The 21,821-nt window shown below is 38.2% G+C and overlaps 2 protein-coding genes and 1 long non-coding RNA gene across 5 annotated transcripts; 2 read left to right on the top strand and 1 right to left on the bottom strand.

Moving 5' to 3' along the window:
* Positions 1-1,549: 1,549 nt before the first annotated feature.
* LOC103869811 (probable cyclic nucleotide-gated ion channel 20, chloroplastic) lies at positions 1,550-15,591 on the top strand. Of its 2 annotated transcripts, XM_033291366.1 has the most exons (12): positions 1,560-2,497; positions 2,592-2,768; positions 2,866-2,964; positions 3,051-3,188; positions 3,293-3,541; positions 3,707-3,943; positions 4,031-4,176; positions 4,269-4,346; positions 4,473-4,602; positions 4,671-4,917; positions 14,808-15,054; positions 15,153-15,591. In XM_033291366.1, exons 1-11 carry the CDS (start codon positions 2,015-2,017, stop codon positions 14,831-14,833), a joined length of 2,010 nt encoding a protein of 669 aa, XP_033147257.1. In that variant the 5' UTR covers positions 1,560-2,014; the 3' UTR covers positions 14,834-15,054; positions 15,153-15,591. The 2 variants fall into 2 exon arrangements, with proteins under 2 accessions (XP_033147256.1, XP_033147257.1); XM_033291365.1 differs by lacking the exons at positions 14,808-15,054; positions 15,153-15,591 and having other exon boundaries at positions 1,550-2,497; positions 4,671-7,402.
* On the bottom strand, positions 7,442-14,744 carry LOC117134003. Of its 2 annotated transcripts, XR_004458106.1 has the most exons (5): positions 14,102-14,744; positions 13,731-13,786; positions 8,683-13,169; positions 8,312-8,367; positions 7,442-7,750 (listed from the first exon to the last, which is right to left on the bottom strand). It is a non-coding gene; the product is annotated as an uncharacterized LOC117134003 (long non-coding RNA). The 2 variants fall into 2 exon arrangements; XR_004458105.1 differs by lacking the exon at positions 14,102-14,744 and having other exon boundaries at positions 13,731-14,065.
* A 239-nt stretch (positions 15,592-15,830) lies between the features above and the next one.
* Positions 15,831-20,568, top strand: LOC103869660 (NAC domain-containing protein 86). Its single transcript, XM_009147739.3, has 3 exons — positions 15,831-18,643; positions 19,096-19,373; positions 19,973-20,568. The coding sequence occupies exons 1-3, from the start codon at positions 18,487-18,489 to the stop codon at positions 20,273-20,275; spliced, it is 738 nt and encodes a 245-aa protein (XP_009145987.1). The 5' UTR covers positions 15,831-18,486; the 3' UTR covers positions 20,276-20,568.
* The last annotated feature ends 1,253 nt before the right edge of the window (positions 20,569-21,821 follow it).

The following is a 21,821-nucleotide window of genomic DNA, read 5'->3' as shown; positions in this document are numbered from 1 at the left end:
CGTAAATCTGTTATATTATGTCATATAGAAAAAATACATAAATTCAAAAAATGAATTAATTAATTTTCATAAAAGGAAGCTAGGGGATTCGAACCCGTATTCTCTAACTTTACTATGAGTGGGTTATACCACTGGGCCAAGTAGACTTTAGTTGGTATAGCCAGGGCGACTTAAGTTTTATACAAAAAACAAAGTTCGATCCTTTTAAAAAGTACTGACGTGTCGCCTCAAGAGGAGAGAAACTATCCTATTATATTATAGATTGGTCATAAGAAATCACTAGAAATTGATACCCGCGCGGATATTGGTTCTTATATTCTTATACATTCGTATGGACTGAATCGGATCATATGGTTATTTTTGGTACAAATATCCGAACCCGTTTCAGATACATTTGTTATGTAGATATTTTTAGGTTTCTATACATGAGAATCGAACTCATCCAGACCCAAAATGACTCAACTCAAAACCCACACATAAATTTATAACATTCAAGCGGGCCAAAAAAACGATACCCGAAAAGAACAATCCGTACCTATATGGATAGCCAATGTTTATGCCTAAGTGATTTTATAAACTAATAAAAATGACTATTTCTATGTGTTTGGTTAAATTAAATAAAATAAAAAAAGTTTTTTATTTAGTAAAATAATTATATGGAGTTAAAATTAAGTGACAATAAATATAATATATTTTTATTATTTTGATTTAAATTACTATTTTATTCACAAAAGCATATCTTTGAATTATGTTTTTGGCTATGTAATTTCGCACTGATTGAAATTAAAATTAAAAAAAAATAGTAAAACAAACTAAACCGAACGTTTAACCATATGCAAACCCTAGTTATTTTATATTTTTGATTTTATAATTGGCACAAAATTAATGATGATTAACTAATAAATAAAAATATGTATTATTATTATTATGGTAATATAATTAATGATCTGATGTATTGTTAATGTAATATAATAAATGAAATTGTTAAACTGACTGAAATATAAAAGATAGATAATGTAATTATATTAATAAAATTACTAAAAAACAATGTAATCATTCATGTTTCGAAATAGTATCAAAAGTACTTATGTTTTAATAATATTGATAGGAAACACCATATCATTGATGCTGATAAACAAGCTTTGGGCTTAACATCACTTAACTTGTGTTTTAAAAGAAAAACATCACTTAACTTTTGTTAAGACATAAAATACAAATGTATATATGCAAAACAAAGCTTGGTTGGCATGTAAACATTTTCAGTTTGTGCTTCCCCATATTTAATGTAGTTCTGCAGAAAGGATATGCGCCAATGGCAACATTAACTCTGACCATAAATGATGCGTGGAAAAGTATCCTTCCATTTAAATTGAAAGTAGGATAAAGAAGGAAAAGCTGTTAACGGCAAATTTGCCTCCAATTAATTAGTGACAGTTGGTAAGTGATCGAATGATTGAATTTTAATCATAAAAGAAAACAACGAATAGCATCGTATCAATATTTATTTTGGTTTATAGCATTTCTAATATTTTATTTTATTTAAATAATGTTATAATTGGTTTTAATATTACTCTTAACATTTTATTTAAAAATAAACACATTACTACATTTTAAAATAGTTTTCTTTTTACTCTATTATATAATAAAAAATAAAAAGATCGCATATATTTTACTTCAAACTATCTTATTGGGATTTCTACGTATTCCCACGATTTGGAAATTTCAATAATGTATTTTATCAAGTGTTATCAATAAAAAAATTATATAAAAACAAAATGAAAAACCAATTACAAAAAAAAAAAAGAAATCAGACGATTTTTTCGTATTCAGTCCACACACTTTTCAATTTTTAATTTGTGAAACGATTATAATTAAGACACTAGCTTGACCCTACAAAAGACCCTGACTCAGTCATCGTCTCCTTCCCAAAGTCTCTGCTTTCATCTTACAGTTAGCTCTCAGCCTCAAATGCTCTAGCTTTCTTGCTAGGTCTCTCTACTTTCTTATCTCAGAAATGGAGAAGGATGATGTTCCCATGCTTCCAGTTTCAGACTCATCATCGTTATCTCGTACTAGGCCTTTCACTTCCAGGTCACGTAGCGTTTCCCTCGCAAACACTTCTTCGATCCTTGATGGGTTCGACAGCTCGACTGTTGTTTTAGGCTACACAGGTCCTCTTCGAACTCATAGAAGGCCTCCTTTAGTTCAGATGAGTGGTCCTCTCTCATCTACTCGCAGTTCTGAGCCTCTCTTTCTTCCTCCTCCTCCTACTTCCACTCGTGATGTCTCCTCCTCTCAGCCTGAGAGGTACCCTTCCTTTGCTGCTCTCGAACACAAAAACTCAGAGGAGGAGTTCGTATTGAAACACGCACATCTCTTGAGATCTGGACAGTTGGGTATGTGTAATGATCCTTACTGTACCACTTGTCCTTCTTACTACAACCGGAAAGCTTCCCAAATCCCTACTTCTAGAGTTTCTGCCATTTTTGATTCCACTGTACGTTCTCTTACTTCACAATTTAGCTTCAGACACTCTCAAGTGAATGCTGCTGAAACAAAGTTTTTTTTCTTTTTCATTTTGATCTTTCTAGTTCCATGATGCTAAAGGTTGGGCTAGGAGGTTTGCTACATCTATTAATAGACACTTACCAGGAATCATGAATCCTCACTCCAAGTTCGTTCAGAGATGGACTAAGTTCTTTGCCTTTTCTTGCTTGTTAGCTATTTTTATAGATCCCCTCTTCTTCTTCCTCATATTAGTCAAGCAGGTATCTTTAGACATATTTCTTTCTCTGTCTTTTGGTTCTCATGTTTTTCTTTTCTTGCGCTTGAGAACCTTTCTTATAACCATCTTTCATACTGCAGAACAATAATTGCATTGAGATTGATTGGCCGATGGCTCACACATTTGTAGCTGTTAGAAGTGTAACAGATGTTTTGTTCTCTGTAAACATCCTGCTTCAGGTGTGTTTCCTTTTACTTATCTTTTTTTGTTATAAGAGACTATGTTGGCTTTAAATGTTTCTTTCTCTTGCATATATTTGTTGCAGTTCCGATTAGCCTATGTAGCTCCTGAGTCTACGGTTGTTGGTGCTGGCCAGTTGGTAGACCATCCAAGAAAAGTTGCTAGTCATTACTTCCGAGGAAAGTTTTTACTAGATTTGTTCATAGTGATGCCACTTCCACAGGTATCATATATAATGTTAAGAGCCACAACTTCTAAGTAGAAGTAATTGGAATATGTTCATTTTACCTCTGAATTCTCATTTTCATTTTACTCTTTTGGTTACAGATATTGATATTATGGATAATACCAGCAAACTTAGCCATATCTGGGGCAAACTATGCAAAGAACCTTTTACGTGCTGCAGTTCTTTTCCAATACATTCCCAAGTTATATAGGCTACTACCACTTCTTGCTGGACAAACACCGACTGGCTTCATCTTTGAGTCGGCTTGGGCTAATTTTTTTATTAATCTTCTTACCTTCATGCTTGCTGGTCATGTCGTTGGCTCTTGTTGGTATCTTTTTGGTCTGCAGGTACGGCAACAGTCTGAAACCTCACTTTAATCTAACAACGTCCTTTATGTTGCTTAAATCATTTCTCTTGTCCTAACCAACAGAAGCTGTTTATATATATTTCTAGTGATTTATTGATTCTTTTCATTGCTTGCCTTCCTTTTTTCATTTTTTTTTCTCTTTCAGAGAGTTAATCAATGCCTTCGAGATGCTTGCGGTAGTTCTGATCGTCCATGCAGAGAGCTTATAGATTGTCGTGGTGAAACTAGCGCTTTATCAGCTGCGTGGAAAGATAATGCGAGTGCCCGTGCTTGTTTTCAAGAGGATGGTTTTCCTTATGGAATCTATTTGAAGGCAGTTAATCTCACCAATCATAATAGCCTCTTCACAAGATACAGTTACTCTCTTTTTTGGGGGTTTCAGGTAACTTGGTTATACTTAAGTTCTTACATTGGTTTAGCATATCTGGAACTTTTAATGAATGTCAAATTGTTTTAAAACTCTCAAAAGCAAATCAGCACGCTTGCTGGAAACCTAATTCCAAGTTACTTTCTTGGGGAGGTCTTCTTCACCATGGGCATTATCGGATTGGGGCTTTTGCTTTTCGCTCTTCTTATTGGTAATATGCAGAACTTCCTTCAATCTCTCGGTCGAAGGTAAATAACTCCACCATTGTACAAAATAAGACATGGGTTGGATTGTCTCTAAAACACAAATTACCTAAGTTGATTGTGTTTTGTACACTTAGGAATTTGGAAATGACTTTGAGACGGCGTGATGTGGAGCAATGGATGAGGCATAGACGGTTGCCAGGAGATATTAGAAAGTATGTGGACTCTACTACCTCTTAAACTTTGCTTCTGAAGTTGAATTTTGAAGAATGACATCGTCTCCGGCTCTGTAATGTTACTAGCTTTTAAAGCTAACTGAATAGTTGTTTCTACATTTTCAGGAGGGTGCGAGAGGCTGAGCGGTTCAACTGGGCTGCTACCAGAGGAGTTAATGAAGAATTGTTGTTTAAGAATATGCCTGATGACCTTCAAAGAGATATAAGAAAACACCTCTTCATATTTCTCAAGAAGGTAGACGTCAGAGTTCATTTCCCTCAGCGTTGGCTCTCTCTTTCTGAAACGTCATCATGGGTTTGCAGGTGAGGATATTTTCGGTGATGGATGAACCAATCTTAGATGCTATACGTGAGAGGCTGAAACAAAGGACTTACATAAGGAGTAGCATGGTCTTGCACCGCGGAGGTCTAGTTGAGAAAATGGTATTCATAGTGAGAGGTGAGATAGAGAGCGTTGGAGAAGATGGTTATGTTCTACCATTGTCAGAAGGAGATGTTTGTGGTGAAGAACTTCTCACTTGGTGCCTCGAACGCTCTTCTGTAAACCCCGGTACATTCTTTGTTGACTCTATGTGCTCATTAACAGACAGACATAAAACCATGTCTCATTCCACTTTGTCAAAAGCATGCTCAACAATAACCTGAACCGTATATAATCCTCATGGAAAACCAGCTGACTTACATATCCTTGCGACGCAATGTGGCTACAATCTTTTCATAATAGGTCAATGATAGTAACGCTTAATATCTTTGAACTCCTTATTATTTCCGATGGGTAGAGTAACATAAGTGATGTGTTTGCTGTAAGATCCCTTTTCTTAACAGCTTATCGTCCAACACACAAACTCGGTTTCGATATAGGTACGTCCTGCTCAAAGCTGTATGATCTCCAATATTCTCAATCTCGATCTATTCAACGAAAACCATAACGCTAACCTGCGCATGGTGTATCTTCCATAGCAAAACTGCATGCTCCAATCCTCAAGGCAATATGTCTTTCCCTTGACAATACGACACACAATTTGAGACTAGCAACTGTCCCAGTAAACTCCTGACCTTCCTTTGTTCCAAATACGTCGCTCATATGCCTACCCAAGACATTTGTCACCTGGTTGTCCTTACCAGATGGCATGCGATATCCAAATTGCAGCCTGCTACAAACTCATTCCGACTGCACTGCCAAATTGTAATTTTTAATGTGTAGATAAATGTCAGACTCTAATGATCCCATAGAATCTGGACTTCCTTCTCGTACAATTACGATCTCCAAAACTATAACGTAATTACCACTACAACCTCTCTGGCGTGATGCATATGAATGACTTAATCTTCTTACCTCAATTTAAATCCAAGCCAGTATCTGACACATCAGAGTAAGCCTCAGCCTCTGCAGAACCAAAATTAGTGTCTTCATTAGTTGTGCTTCTATTCAGTGAACTCCTCAAACAAAAATCTATCCAACCACACTTAACGTCTTTACATGTAGACTGTATCTTCAACATTACTATAACGGTGAAACCCTTGATGAACTTCTAGTAGTACACTGTTAACCCAAAAAGAACGGTAGATCTCTGTAGTGTTCTTAAGTTTCGACCTTCCCGGAACGGTATTAATCTTCTTTGGATCAATCAAAATTTTGCTTCCAAAACCATGTTACCCAAAAATTCAACATTCCTCTGCCAGAAGCTACAATTCCTCAACGTAGCGAACAACTGATGCTCTCCAAGCTTATCCAACGCAATCCGCGAAATGCTTATAAATCTCCTTTCTACTCCAAAATAACCAGGATGTCGTTGATGAATACAATCGCACACCTATCCAAATGTTCACGAAAACGTCATTCATATCTTCATGAATGCAACGGTGCCTTTGTCGACCCAAATGGTATCACTACGAACTCATAATATCCATAACAGAAATCTGCATTCCGTACATACTCCTCAGCTATAGCAAACTGATGGTATCCTGATGCCAAGACAAACTTCGAGAACGATGAACCTCCATTAATCTCATATAACTACTCATCAATACGATGGTTACCATGTTCAAGTCTATGTAGTCGATACAAAAATCTGAAACTCCCACCTTTCTTCTTTACAACAACAATGATGCTCTCCATGGTGATGTAAGCAATCTGATAAATCCCTTATCAAAGAGTTCCTCCAATTGCTTTCTCAACTCGGTCATCCCTGCTCGTGATAGATGATAAGAAACTCGTGAAACCATTGATGTTTGCTCCAAACAATTCGCAAGAGCGTCTCATGTGTCTTGTAGTGACCGTTCCAAAGGTCACAAATATATCCTCATACTCTGCAATAACCGGAAGATCCTGCAGCTCATGCTGTCCATCATCCTTAACCATCGAAATGGTTGCCGAAAATTTCTTTGTTCTTATATTCCATAACTCCTCAGTATGTAGCATGCATGCAATAAAAATTTCATCTGCTCCAGCAATATAAACTCGTGCCTTCAGGCAATCCAACACTACTCGATGTCGTGACAACCAATCCATCCCAAAAAAAACAATAACATCATAAAACTCTGCTCCATCTCTCTGAGGGGCTCCAGATAACTCGACTCCACCAAGCATAACTGGTGCGACACCATGAATATAAATAGCTCCCAATGTCATATGTCAGCTATCCGAACCGGCACATCCCAATTCAAAAGCGATCTCCACGAGTTCACAAGACAAATATACCTCCAAAATAGATAATATACTCGTACACATGCCAACCAATGGCTCATACCTCACATCACATAATCTCCAGTAACAAAACTCGTGGAACGATTGCTTGAAGTGGGCTGGTGGCAGAAACGTCACATATCCACTCCTGGATAACCTCGAAATCATGACCGAAGAAACTGATAACTCTTGAGAAAACTGAAGAACTTAAACATCGCCCAACTGCTGAACATCTGGCGAGAACCCTGTTAGTCGAAGGACGAATGACGATGATTTTACTCATCGTCATAGAAAGAGACATTTGAGTTAGTAATTAATGGACAGAATGGTGCTAAAAGAATTTCGAAATATATTAATAAATATTTTTTTAAAAAAAAACAAAAAGAACGTTGAAAACCGATGAAAACCGAATCCCCTGACCGCCATCCCGGACGGAACCGGGATGGAACCCCGCTCTGATACCAAAATTGCGACACCCGTCACCTCCTATCTGGAGGACAGCGTGTCACCACCGACGCGTCATCATACAACAATGTGACATCCGTCTCCTTCTCACTAAGGACGACGGGCCACCAACAATATCCCATAATATAAAAGCCCATAAACCCAATAACGCTCACCCAAGCCCAAATAAAATCCGAAAGAAAAGTCCAGTAGCACCAAGTCCGTCCAAATATCACATACTTATTTGTCTCACCTGAAAAAAAAGGGAAGAGTGAGGGGTGAGCGATAGGTGAATCGCCCAGTGAGGTATGGGGGATGCTACCCCGAAGTCCATGGACCCGGACATAGCACTCCGAATAAATATAAATTAATTCTAATGCATGTCAAACACGGTACCTAAAGTACCCAAGCAACAAACAATGGTCCTAGCGAGGTGCACACTCGCCGCCCACTAACAGGCCAAACAACACAACTCGAGATAGTGCTCGGACACCGCCCGTGGACGATTTATCGACACTTCCAGGCTACAGCTCAACCGGTCGACTATAGTTGGCCATAACCTCATACAATCCGGCATACAGAAGTCCGTCTCTGTATCCGTCTCCACACTAAAACAATCCTAGCTAAGAATTTACATTAAGTGAAGCAATCAATATTGAATCATCTAGCCCCCTAGTTCCGGTTTATGCAAAGAACCTAATAACTAAACAAGCAATGACAGACTCGATTTCAAGCAGACGGAACACATTAGAAATAAATTATACTTATTCGAGGTCCTAAGCCGTGTAAGAGGAGTTCGGGAATAGACCCTCACCTTAGCAATAGAAAAATAGTGTTTATGAACTCCAGCTGCTCAAATAGACTCCATATCTGAAATCAGATCGAAATTCTGAGTCAGACGCCTTTCGAACGGTTAAAAACGGGACTGGTCAAGGTTTGCGAAAAAGTCAACTCGCTGGTCAAAGGTCAATCCGGTCAACTCTTGACCAGAAATCGATTTGACATAACCGGCCGGTTTACTTTAACCGAACGAAATTAATTTAAACCGGTCAAACCAGTCAACCAACCGGTTTACCGAGTCAACCGACTTGACTCGCTGAGCTGACTCGGCCGAGTTGACCGAGTCACCGGCGAGTCACCGGTGTCGGTCACCGGCCGCGACGGCGGAGGGCGGCGGCGTCTTACCGGAAAGTTTGTTGGCGGCGACGGCGGAGGCGATTCCCGGCGGCGGCGGAGCTGCGGCGGAGGCGACTTCTGGCAGCGGCGGAGATGCGGCGGAGGACGGTGGCGGAAGACGGCGGAGGCGATATCCGGCGGCGGCGCGTGGAAGAAACGCGCGCAGTCGGCGTAACTTTTGGAGGCGCGTACGGCTTCGTCTGAACTCCGATTGCGGCGTGGTCGGTGTCTACGGCTTCGTCTCGACGAGAGGAACACGATGATGGTCTTGCATGCGAGAGATTCTCAACGGTTATGGAGATATAGCTGATTTACTGAACGGACGAAAACAAAGCTTAAGAGGCGGCGGTTTCCGGCGATTCTAAGCTGCGGTTGATGGTGATGACGAGCTTGGCGATGTGCTGGCGTGTGGTGGTTCCGGCGATCTCTGGTGGCAACATGCATTGGTTTTTATCTTTCTTTCTCTCACTCTCTCTCTCTCTCTCTCTCTCATTTCTTCTTCTCTCTAACTTCTGAGTTTTATTTTCTTGTTGCAAAAGGAGAAATCAATGTAGAGGTAGGTATTTATAGGCAAATAATTGTCTTACAGGTAAATGCATATGACTTAGCTGGCTAACAAACTCCAAAACCGGGATCGGGTCGTTACAATTCTCCCCCACTACAAAGAATTCGTCCCCGAATTCGAGTCGTCCGTTAATTCCCCAACATCATTGAAACGAACTTGAATAATCAATATGCTCGCTTTCTCAGGTCTCATCTCACTCTCAACATACTCTGACAAACACAGTCGATTTTCTCTAAACTGCTTTCGCTTGATGATCTGAATTCTACACTAGCTGACAAGGCGAGTACAATCTTCTTGCGGTGATTTGGCGTCTGCTGCAAAATAATTCTGGTCTTCTTTCAACTTTTCTCAATGCTGACACATGAACCACGTTGTAAAAATCTGATACACTGCTAATAAAACAGCTGCAAGCAACTGCTCTAATCCGCTCCTTCGAAGGATACAATCCCATGTACCTTGGTTCCTTTAGCTTCTGAGTCTTAGATCCCTCCTGAAATGTCCTTATTTTCAGGTATACTAAATAACCTATATGTAACTCCAAATCTTTATGGCGCTTAGCTGCATAAATTATCTGACGTTATGTGCTTCCCAAAGCCAATTTTTGAGCATATCTATTTGCTCTACCGTCTCTTGAACCATTAGTAATTTTAACTCATGTCGCTCCCCCACTTTGGTCCAACAAAGTGGTATACGATAAAGCCTACCATAAACAGCCTCGTACTGTCCATCTCAATGCTTGAATGATAATTGTCGATATAGGTAAACTCTATTAGAGGTCGATGCTTTCTGAACTTCCATCCCATTGGAAGACGCAATCCCTGAATATATCCTTTAAGTTCTGAGTAGTCCTCTGACCATTTGTATGTTGATAATAAGTTGTATTCTTGTGAACGCTTGTCCCAAACGCCTTCTGAATGAATCCAAAATGTAGAGGTGAACTTTGAATCCCAATCCGATACAATGTTGACAAGAGCTTCATGCAACCTCAAAATCATGTTGATGAAAATCTGCACCAACTGATCAGCTCTCTCTGCCTTCTAAATTATTTAGGAGATGGATTCACTCGGTAAGTCTATCCATGACTACCCATATGGCATCCTTTCCACATACGGTGATTTAAAAATCCAGTAACGATATTCATAATCACCATGTCTCATTCCACTTTGTCAAAAGCATGCTCAACAATAACCTGAACCGTATATAATCCTCATGGAAAACCAGCTGACTTACATATCCTTGCGACGCAATGTGGCTACAATCTTTTCATAATAGGTCAATGATAGTAACGCTTAATATCTTTGAACTCCTTATTATTTCCGATGGGTAGAGTAACATAAGTGATGTGTTTGCTGTAAGATCCCTTTTCTTAACAGCTTATCGTCCAACACACAAACTCGGTTTCGATATAGGTACGTCCTGCTCAAAGCTGTATGATCTCCAATATTCTCAATCTCGATCTATTCAACGAAAACCATAACGCTAACCTGCGCATGGTGTATCTTCCATAGCAAAACTGCATGCTCCAATCCTCAAGGCAATATGTCTTTCCCTTGACAATACGACACACAATTTGAGACTAGCAACTGTCCCAGTAAACTCCTGACCTTCCTTTGTTCCAAATACGTCGCTCATATGCCTACCCAAGACATTTGTCACCTGGTTGTCCTTACCAGATGGCATGCGATATCCAAACTGCAGCCTGCTACAAACTCATTCCGACTGCACTGCCAAATTGTAATTTTTAATGTGTAGATAAATGTCAGACTCTAATGATCCCATAGAATCTGGACTTCCTTCTCGTACAATTACGATCTCCAAAACTATAACGTAATTACCACTACAACCTCTCTGGCGTGATGCATATGAATGACTTAATCTTCTTACCTCAATTTAAATCCAAGCCAGTATCTGACACATCAGAGTAAGCCTCAGCCTCTGCAGAACCAAAATTAGTGTCTTCATTAGTTGTGCTTCTATTCAGTGAACTCCTCAAACAAAAATCTATCCAACCACACTTAACGTCTTTACATGTAGACTGTATCTTCAACATTACTATAACGGTGAAACCCTTGATGAACTTCTAGTAGTACACTGTTAACCCAAAAAGAACGGTAGATCTCTGTAGTGTTCTTAAGTTTCGACCTTCCCGGAACGGTATTAATCTTCTTTGGATCAATCAAAATTTTGCTTCCAAAACCATGTTACCCAAAAATTCAACATTCCTCTGCCAGAAGCTACAATTCCTCAACGTAGCGAACAACTGATGCTCTCCAAGCTTATCCAACGCAATCCGCGAAATGCTTATAAATCTCCTTTCTACTCCAAAATAACCAGGATGTCGTTGATGAATACAATCGCACACCTATCCAAATGTTCACGAAAACGTCATTCATATCTTCATGAATGCAACGGTGCCTTTGTCGACCCAAATGGTATCACTACGAACTCATAATATCCATAACAGAAATCTGCATTCCGTACATACTCCTCAGCTATAGCAAACTGATGGTATCCTGATGCCAAGACAAACTTCGAGAACGATGAACCTCCATTAATCTCATATAACTACTCATCAATACGATGGTTACCATGTTCAAGTCTATGTAGTCGATACAAAAATCTGAAACTCCCACCTTTCTTCTTTACAACAACAATGATGCTCTCCATGGTGATGTAAGCAATCTGATAAATCCCTTATCAAAGAGTTCCTCCAATTGCTTTCTCAACTCGGTCATCCCTGCTCGTGATAGATGATAAGAAACTCGTGAAACCATTGATGTTTGCTCCAAACAATTCGCAAGAGCGTCTCATGTGTCTTGTAGTGACCGTTCCAAAGGTCACAAATATATCCTCATACTCTGCAATAACCGGAAGATCCTGCAGCTCATGCTGTCCATCATCCTTAACCATCGAAATGGTTGCCGAAAATTTCTTTGTTCTTATATTCCATAACTCCTCAGTATGTAGCATGCATGCAATAAAAATTTCATCTGCTCCAGCAATATAAACTCGTGCCTTCAGGCAATCCAACACTACTCGATGTCGTGACAACCAATCCATCCCAAAAAAAAACAATAACATCATAAAACTCTGCTCCATCTCTCTGAGGGGCTCCAGATAACTCGACTCCACCAAGCATAACTGGTGCGACACCATGAATATAAATAGCTCCCAATGTCATATGTCAGCTATCCGAACCGGCACATCCCAATTCAAAAGCGATCTCCACGAGTTCACAAGACAAATATACCTCCAAAATAGATAATATACTCGTACACATGCCAACCAATGGCTCATACCTCACATCACATAATCTCCAGTAACAAAACTCGTGGAACGATTGCTTGAAGTGGGCTGGTGGCAGAAACGTCACATATCCACTCCTGGATAACCTCGAAATCATGACCGAAGAAACTGATAACTCTTGAGAAAACTGAAGAACTTAAACATCGCCCAACTGCTGAACATCTGGCGAGAACCCTGTTAGTCGAAGGACGAATGACGATGATTTTACTCATCGTCATAGAAAGAGACATTTGAGTTAGTAATTAATGGACAGAATGGTGCTAAAAGAATTTCGAAATATATTAATAAATATTTTTTTAAAAAAAACAAAAAGAACGTTGAAAACCGATGAAAACCGAATCCCCTGACCGCCATCCCGGACGGAACCGGGATGGAACCCCGCTCTGATACCAAAATTGCGACACCCGTCACCTCCTATCTGGAGGACAGCGTGTCACCACCGACGCGTCATCATACAACAATGTGACATCCGTCTCCTTCTCACTAAGGACGACGGGCCACCAACAATATCCCATAATATAAAAGCCCATAAACCCAATAACGCTCACCCAAGCCCAAATAAAATCCGAAAGAAAAGTCCAGTAGCACCAAGTCCGTCCAAATATCACATACTTATTTGTCTCACCTGAAAAAAAAGGGAAGAGTGAGGGGTGAGCGATAGGTGAATCGCCCAGTGAGGTATGGGGGATGCTACCCCGAAGTCCATGGACCCGGACATAGCACTCCGAATAAATATAAATTAATTCTAATGCATGTCAAACACGGTACCTAAAGTACCCAAGCAACAAACAATGGTCCTAGCGAGGTGCACACTCGCCGCCCACTAACAGGCCAAACAACACAACTCGAGATAGTGCTCGGACACCGCCCGTGGACGATTTATCGACACTTCCAGGCTACAGCTCAACCGGTCGACTATAGTTGGCCATAACCTCATACAATCCGGCATACAGAAGTCCGTCTCTGTATCCGTCTCCACACTAAAACAATCCTAGCTAAGAATTTACATTAAGTGAAGCAATCAATATTGAATCATCTAGCCCCCTAGTTCCGGTTTATGCAAAGAACCTAATAACTAAACAAGCAATGACAGACTCGATTTCAAGCAGACGGAACACATTAGAAATAAATTATACTTATTCGAGGTCCTAAGCCGTGTAAGAGGAGTTCGGGAATAGACCCTCACCTTAGCAATAGAAAAATAGTGTTTATGAACTCCAGCTGCTCAAATAGACTCCATATCTGAAATCAGATCGAAATTCTGAGTCAGACGCCTTTCGAACGGTTAAAAACGGGACTGGTCAAGGTTTGCGAAAAAGTCAACTCGCTGGTCAAAGGTCAATCCGGTCAACTCTTGACCAGAAATCGATTTGACATAACCGGCCGGTTTACTTTAACCGAACGAAATTAATTTAAACCGGTCAAACCAGTCAACCAACCGGTTTACCGAGTCAACCGACTTGACTCGCTGAGCTGACTCGGCCGAGTTGACCGAGTCACCGGCGAGTCACCGGTGTCGGTCACCGGCCGCGACGGCGGAGGGCGGCGGCGTCTTACCGGAAAGTTTGTTGGCGGCGACGGCGGAGGCGATTCCCGGCGGCGGCGGAGCTGCGGCGGAGGCGACTTCTGGCAGCGGCGGAGATGCGGCGGAGGACGGTGGCGGAAGACGGCGGAGGCGATATCCGGCGGCGGCGCGTGGAAGAAACGCGCGCAGTCGGCGTAACTTTTGGAGGCGCGTACGGCTTCGTCTGAACTCCGATTGCGGCGTGGTCGGTGTCTACGGCTTCGTCTCGACGAGAGGAACACGATGATGGTCTTGCATGCGAGAGATTCTCAACGGTTATGGAGATATAGCTGATTTACTGAACGGACGAAAACAAAGCTTAAGAGGCGGCGGTTTCCGGCGATTCTAAGCTGCGGTTGATGGTGATGACGAGCTTGGCGATGTGCTGGCGTGTGGTGGTTCCGGCGATCTCTGGTGGCAACATGCATTGGTTTTTATCTTTCTTTCTCTCACTCTCTCTCTCTCTCTCTCTCTCATTTCTTCTTCTCTCTAACTTCTGAGTTTTATTTTCTTGTTGCAAAAGGAGAAATCAATGTAGAGGTAGGTATTTATAGGCAAATAATTGTCTTACAGGTAAATGCATATGACTTAGCTGGCTAACAAACTCCAAAACCGGGATCGGGTCGTTACAGTAGACGTCAGAGTTCATTTCCCTCAGCGTTGGCTCTCTCTTTCTGAAACGTCATCATGGGTTTGCAGGTGAGGATATTTTCGGTGATGGATGAACCAATCTTAGATGCTATACGTGAGAGGCTGAAACAAAGGACTTACATAAGGAGTAGCATGGTCTTGCACCGCGGAGGTCTAGTTGAGAAAATGGTATTCATAGTGAGAGGTGAGATAGAGAGCGTTGGAGAAGATGGTTATGTTCTACCATTGTCAGAAGGAGATGTTTGTGGTGAAGAACTTCTCACTTGGTGCCTCGAACGCTCTTCTGTAAACCCCGGTACATTCTTTGTTGACTCTATGTGCTCATTAACAGACAGACATAAAACCTTAGATGACAACTGCATCTTGGAACTGAATATACTTTGAAAAATTCAGATGGGACAAGGATACGGATGCCCTCAAAGGGACTGCATAGCAACAGAAACGTTAGCTGTGTGACAAACGTGGAGGCGTTTTCGCTGAGTGTAGCAGATCTTGAAGATGTAACGAGCTTGTTCTCTAGATTCCTAAGGAGCAATCGTGTGCAAGGAGCCATAAGGTATGAGTCTCCTTATTGGAGGCTACGAGCAGCTATTCAGATTCAAGTGGCTTGGAGATACCGAAGGAGACGGCTTCAGAGATTGTACACTGATCAGTCTAGTTACAGCCTTTAGATTTTAATCTTTATTCTTGATGACATAAGCTTGGTGGTTATGTCATAGGTGGTGTTACTACTGTATTACATGATAGCTTAATGCTTTACTTAAATTCATCTTTTCACTGTAAATATATGAAATCGATGCATTTGTTGCTTTAATTAGATCACTTTCTCCTATTTTTAGACTAAACATCTCATCCGTAGTTACCTTTTAAATTTAAGAATGAACAAATTTATATTGAAGATCAAATAAAAAGGAAGGGCTAATTTTCTGTATATTCATATACACATCATAAACTAAAGGCTAGCTATATATAAAATAAAAATGAAGAAGTAACAATACAATAGAAATAAAAATACTGTATACATTGATTAGTCTGTAAGGTGGACTTTAGATAATACACAACTTACAAATAAAACTTCTATGTTGTTTGACTAAACTACATAATTTTAATAGTATTTCCGCATATACATAATAAAACTTGGCTTTCCATCCAACAGTTTAATAGAATTTGTTTTCATCGTATATACTACATGTATTCTTTTGCATCTCAATACATAAAATAAGAATTCTATATGATTGTATTTTATACAGAACTTTCACTTGTATAATACTATATATTTGTTGTTCATATATAAATATATAGAAATGTAAGCTCGTCTTAAAATTTACAGAAAACTTTATTTACGAGTAAAAGCATAAACTTGGATAGTTATTTTAAAAATATGCAAAGCAATTAAAAATGAATAGAGTAAAAAGATAAATTATTTGATAAAAGTAGCTGAAAAAAGAAAAGAAAAAAACAGAATCTCTGAACTCATGAGTGAATTAGGTTACAACCTCAAATAGTAATGAAAATATAAAAAATATCATAGCCAATTTTCGGATTATTTCTTTAAAATTTATGGTTGTTATCCTTAGTTCCCAAGAAAAAAACAAATCAGATAAGTGAAAATATACTGACAAAATTTTATAAAGTTTAGGGTATATGATCCAATTAATCCAATAATATGTTCTTCTGTAGGACAAGCTTAGGGGTCGGCAAATAAACCAAATCCAACCCGATAAAAATAAAATTGAATCGAATCGAATCTGACATAAATACTTAATTGGTCTTATTCTAGTGTTATATGATATTTCGGTTTATAGATTTTATTCGAACGCGAACCCGAAGGACTATCCAAAAAATATCGAAAAAATCAATATTCAAAACAAGTCATATCAAACTCGAGCACCTACATGAATAATTAACTCAAGAATCTAATTAATAAGTATATTTTAGGTATTTGATCAAATATTAAATTTTTATGATTTGAGAATTGCATTTGAAGTTCAATTATGAATAGATTTGCTTCTAACGTTTAAACAATGTTTCTTTATAGAGTTGTTAGTTGGTAATTTTAACTCGTTTATACTTTTTTATCTTTTAATGACCACTTCTGAATCATTCCACCAGTTTTTGTTAGAGAAAATTGTTTACATACTTCTAAATTACAAACATGTATTTGGGTAACTTAAACCTGATATAGAATTGAACCCAAAGTTAAAACGGATTCAATCAAATATGTGATGTGAACTGAATCTGAGAAAACCCAAAACAGATCCGAACTGCACTTTAAAAATATCTAAAGGGTCAGTTTTCATCCCCCCCTCCGAAGAATCAAAACCTGATTTAACCCAAACTGAACCCAATTGACACACGGATGCCCATGCCTAGACAAAGTCTTATCTAGAGTTGGGTATTCTGATTTCAGGTTCGGATCGGGTTATTTAGGTTATTTGGGTATATATGACTCGTTGAAGAACCAAACATTTCTCAGATCCGATCAATTTGGGCAACGTAGGGTTCGGGTCGAGTAATGTCGAATTCGTCCCGTTTAGAAGGGCAGAATCTAAATATAGTGTAGAACAAGTAGGTGTAACTGTTGAGTTTTATGGTGGTGAACTCAATGGAGTGAGTTATAGTGATCCCGCAACTGTGAAAAAAATATGCTAGACGGGCTCAATTGGGTGAGATTTTTGAATTAGATCGTGCTACTTTGAAATCCGATGGTGTTTTTTGTAGCAGTCTAAGAGGTTGGTTTACTTTTGGGAATGCTTTGTTTGCTCTACTTTTGTTCTTTGGACACATTTGACCGATCGGATCTCTATTTTCTACAAACCCGAAACAGAATCGATTTAAAATGGTTCTTGGTAAGGTTTGAAACAAACAAAAAAATTACAAAAAAAAAAACAGAAAATCCGAGTTAAACCGTAAAATCAAAAATATTCGGGTAATCCAGGAGTTTTTTTTTAATAATTTTGATTTATAAAAAATAGTTTTTATATCTATTTATTTTGAAACTTAAAATAATTTTTATTTTTATTAAGTTAAGGATATGCGGTATCCGTTTGATTCTCGATTTGGATCCGATTCGGTTCAGTTTTTCAAGTTTAGAGAAATATAAACTATTCGGAAATTTCTATCTGGTTTCGGTTTTGGTGTTTTGGTTTAGTTCCAATTCGGTTTTCGGGTTTCACATAATATGTCTAGCAGTCTAGGACTAGTCTTGTCGGTTGGTGTAACTGAACAATTTTCCACCGGTATAGCGCTCACTCGTACTTCAGCTGTATTTTCAATAAACGAAAGTGAGGAATATATGGAAGCGTAACGCTATAAAGGGTTATTCAGATTAGTATTTTTGGCATAATGATATTTATAATTAAAGATTAAAATTGTATGTGACGTCATTGTCTTACTGCATCAAGGAGGAGCTTTAAAACAAGATATCAAGAACATAAAATATATTGACATCTAACATGCTAATAACGCGATCGATATCGAACCCTTTTTCTATAATGAAGGAAGCACAAGGAGCTTGCGGTTAACGTTTGTCAAGAATCTCCAAAAAGATAAAGCGAAAGATGAAAACAACAAAAAGAAAGGAAGGAGAGAGATATATAAAACAATATAAGAAAAGAAAAAAACTATGAAATTAATCAAGTGAGTACCATAAAGTTTGTGTATATATATGAAGAGATGAGTACTCCTTAATTAGAACCCGATCTTGTAAGTGTTTGTGAGGTTATATATGGCTCCTGTCGGATTACCTCCAGGCTTCAGATTTCATCCAACAGACGAAGAACTAGTAAACTATTATCTTAAGAGAAAGATCAGTGGTCAAGAAATCGAGCTTGATATAATCCCTGAGGTTGATCTCTACAAATGTGAGCCATGGGACCTCGCAGGTACGTTATTTTACATTCTTCTCGTTTCTAGTAACTAATTAACAAGTTCATGGCCGGCGTTGGGCTCATTATACTGTTACGATCTTTTTTTTTGTTAATTATGTATATACTTAAACCAAGTTTTAGTCGGTCAAAAATTATTCCTAAAAGTAACTATATCCGACGATGTTTGCTTTACATGGTAAAAACATAAGTTTCTAGTTCTAATTTCCTTTGCTATGAAATTATTACGATTTCTTTGGTTTTAACTTCCTTTTCTAGGGAATTGTTATGGTTTAAGTTTAACTCAACTGTAAATTATACATTCATGTTACATTTTTCTGTTCATACTAGCTATAGTAAGTTTTGGTCTTTTGACTCATAGTTGATAATCTTATCGTATAGTTTTGTTCTTATATGTTATAAGATTATTAGTCTTTTATGATCGATGAATGCAAGTTTATGAAATGTAGAGAAGTCGTTTCTACCAAGTAGAGATCCAGAATGGTATTTTTTCGGGCCACGTGACCGGAAGTATCCGAACGGGTTTAGAACGAACCGAGCAACGAGAGGTGGATACTGGAAATCGACCGGGAAAGATCGGAGAGTGACGAGTCAAAGCAGAGCGATTGGGATGAAGAAGACTTTGGTTTACTATAGAGGAAGAGCTCCTCAAGGTATACGTACGGATTGGGTCATGCATGAGTATCGTCTCGATGACAAAGATTGTGATGATCCCTCTTCGCTCCAGGTGATTGATCAATCTTTCATAATTCAATATATTTCAAAGAATAATAGTACAGTAGTTACTATTACGTATGTTGAATTACGTCGATATGCATGGATAGTCCCAATTATTAAAGAAAATTAGAAATAAGAAAATAAACTAATAATGATATGAAATAAATTCAGTAGATTAAATTTACCATACTTGAAACATGATTTCTCCATTTATTTTCATATACATTATACACACTCCATTTCATTTTAATTATCGTTTTAGATTTTTGCAAGAAAATATTTAATCATGTTTATAATAAACAGATATCTGACTTTAATAAAATAAATAAATTGATGTATACTCGTTTCTTGCTGTAAGCTGACAAAAGCTTAGGGTTTCACTTTGGCTTTACTGCAACTAACGCAAAAGACAGATTTAATAATTACTCAAATAAGACAAATACTTTTATCCTTCTCTTTTTAAATTACACCCGCAGATACGAATAATATTATAGATATACAAAAAATATAAAAGTTCTTATAAATATATATATATATATATATATATATATATATATATATCAAGTTACATTCCAAATATTTAGTTTAAATGGTAATTTGGTGGTGCAGGACTCGTATGCATTATGTCGGGTGTTTAAGAAGAACGGAATATGTTCGGAGTTGGAAACAGAACCGCAGCTACAAACGGGACAATGTAGCTTCACGACGGTGTCAATGGAGATGAACTCCAATAATATTAATTATAACAGTGATATTTACGAGGCAATGTCGCCGGAGGTTGGAGCTTCCTCCGCCTGCGTAGAAGATATCGTCGACGATAAAGATGACTCGTGGATGCAATTCATCACAGATGATGCGTGGGACTCCTCATCAAACGCTGCAGCTATGGGACATGGTCAAGGGGTTTATTGACCAGTAAAGAACAAAGAGTATTACTGCAGAAAAAGGGAGATTATAGAACTATTGAGTACACTTTTGTTGTACTTTATCTATATAATCGTTGAAATAAAACCTCCGGGGGTAAGTGGTATTTTGGAAAACTTATAACTAATTTTTCTAATTGTGGAGGGAAATCATGTGATTTGATTGAATATTATTTTGTATTTTTATATTTTTATATTTTTACTTATTTTTCCTGGGTTGATGATGTTATTTTATCCATTGATTTGACGACTCTATGGATCATTGGTACCTTTGTTCTATTACCGCACATGAGTGTAACCAGATCCAAGTTAATGGGCGAGTATATTTGGATTTGTGATTAATGTTCTTTTTTCTTTCACTATTCGCAGAATAGCGTGAACGCCAAGTTACATACAACTTGTTAGGTCAAATATTTATTGTAAAATAAAATTCTGCAGCTGACCATGAGATCAAGATAAACATGATTGCATCATACAAAAGCATTCAGCGGAGATCTCCCACATACATCCAATGTTTCTGACTATAATTTACAATATAAAGTAAACTATATATGATGATCATATCTGTCGGTAATAATAAAAAGTAGTGAATAATATTGCAAAAACTTCTTTAATCATATATTTTTGGATGATTCTATATTCTAGTATTAATCAAGAAAACAGAACAAAGAAAAGTGCAAAGTGAAGAATTTGATGAAGTGTAAATCTAAGATTCTGATCTCACTCTCTTCCAAAAAGAAATATCCCTTGCCTTCCGATCAAGGAGACTTGACTTTCTTTTCTTACACGCATCTCAAATACTTCCGATCATTTATCTTTCCTCCTCTACATTTTGTAAATTCTCAATAAACAGAAAAGAACATAATTATATGTACATATCATATCCCTGCAGCAAAATTATACATATAGATGAGTGCAGATTCAGCTTAGCAAATTCGCCATTGGTTTTCGACCCTTCCACACACCATATTTTAGGCGTTATTGTTACATCTTCCACGGTAGAACTTGTCCAAGTTTATATATCTCCTAGCATACATGATTCATGAAACTTCTTTTAAAGAAAAAAAAATTACAAAGAACATAAAAATTTTATACATGAAACATGCAAAACGAGTCTTATCTATACATTTGCAAATAGGTTTGAAGCAGTTTATGTTTGCTTCACAATTATAACCCGAGAAGTTACCAGAGGTCGTAGCATAAATGGAAAGACCTTGACCATCGTGTCAGAGGTCTCTGATATAATATGTTGTGGTTTCAGACCTGGGGGGTTACGGACTTCGGCCCGAACCTTTTGGTATTCAAAAGAAAAGAAAAACGAGAAGTGATAAAGTGACTTGTTACTCTATGTAATATATATGTGAATAATGTGTTGTTATAGGTAGTCCCTGACTAGATCTTGAGTTTTTGTTCGTTTTTGTAGACCTCCTGAACAATAAGGAACCGCGTGTCTAAATTAGAAGCTCAAGAACATTTGTGTCACTAATCCTCATATGCACTAGTCTGTCTTTTGTTCTGTATATATCGTGTGTGTG

The sequence above is a fragment of the Brassica rapa genome, chromosome A05 (assembly GCF_000309985.2).
Source record: "Brassica rapa cultivar Chiifu-401-42 chromosome A05, CAAS_Brap_v3.01, whole genome shotgun sequence".
In the NCBI taxonomy this organism is placed as follows: Eukaryota; Viridiplantae; Streptophyta; class Magnoliopsida; order Brassicales; family Brassicaceae; genus Brassica; species Brassica rapa.
This window is presented reverse-complemented; position numbering and strand designations above follow the sequence as displayed.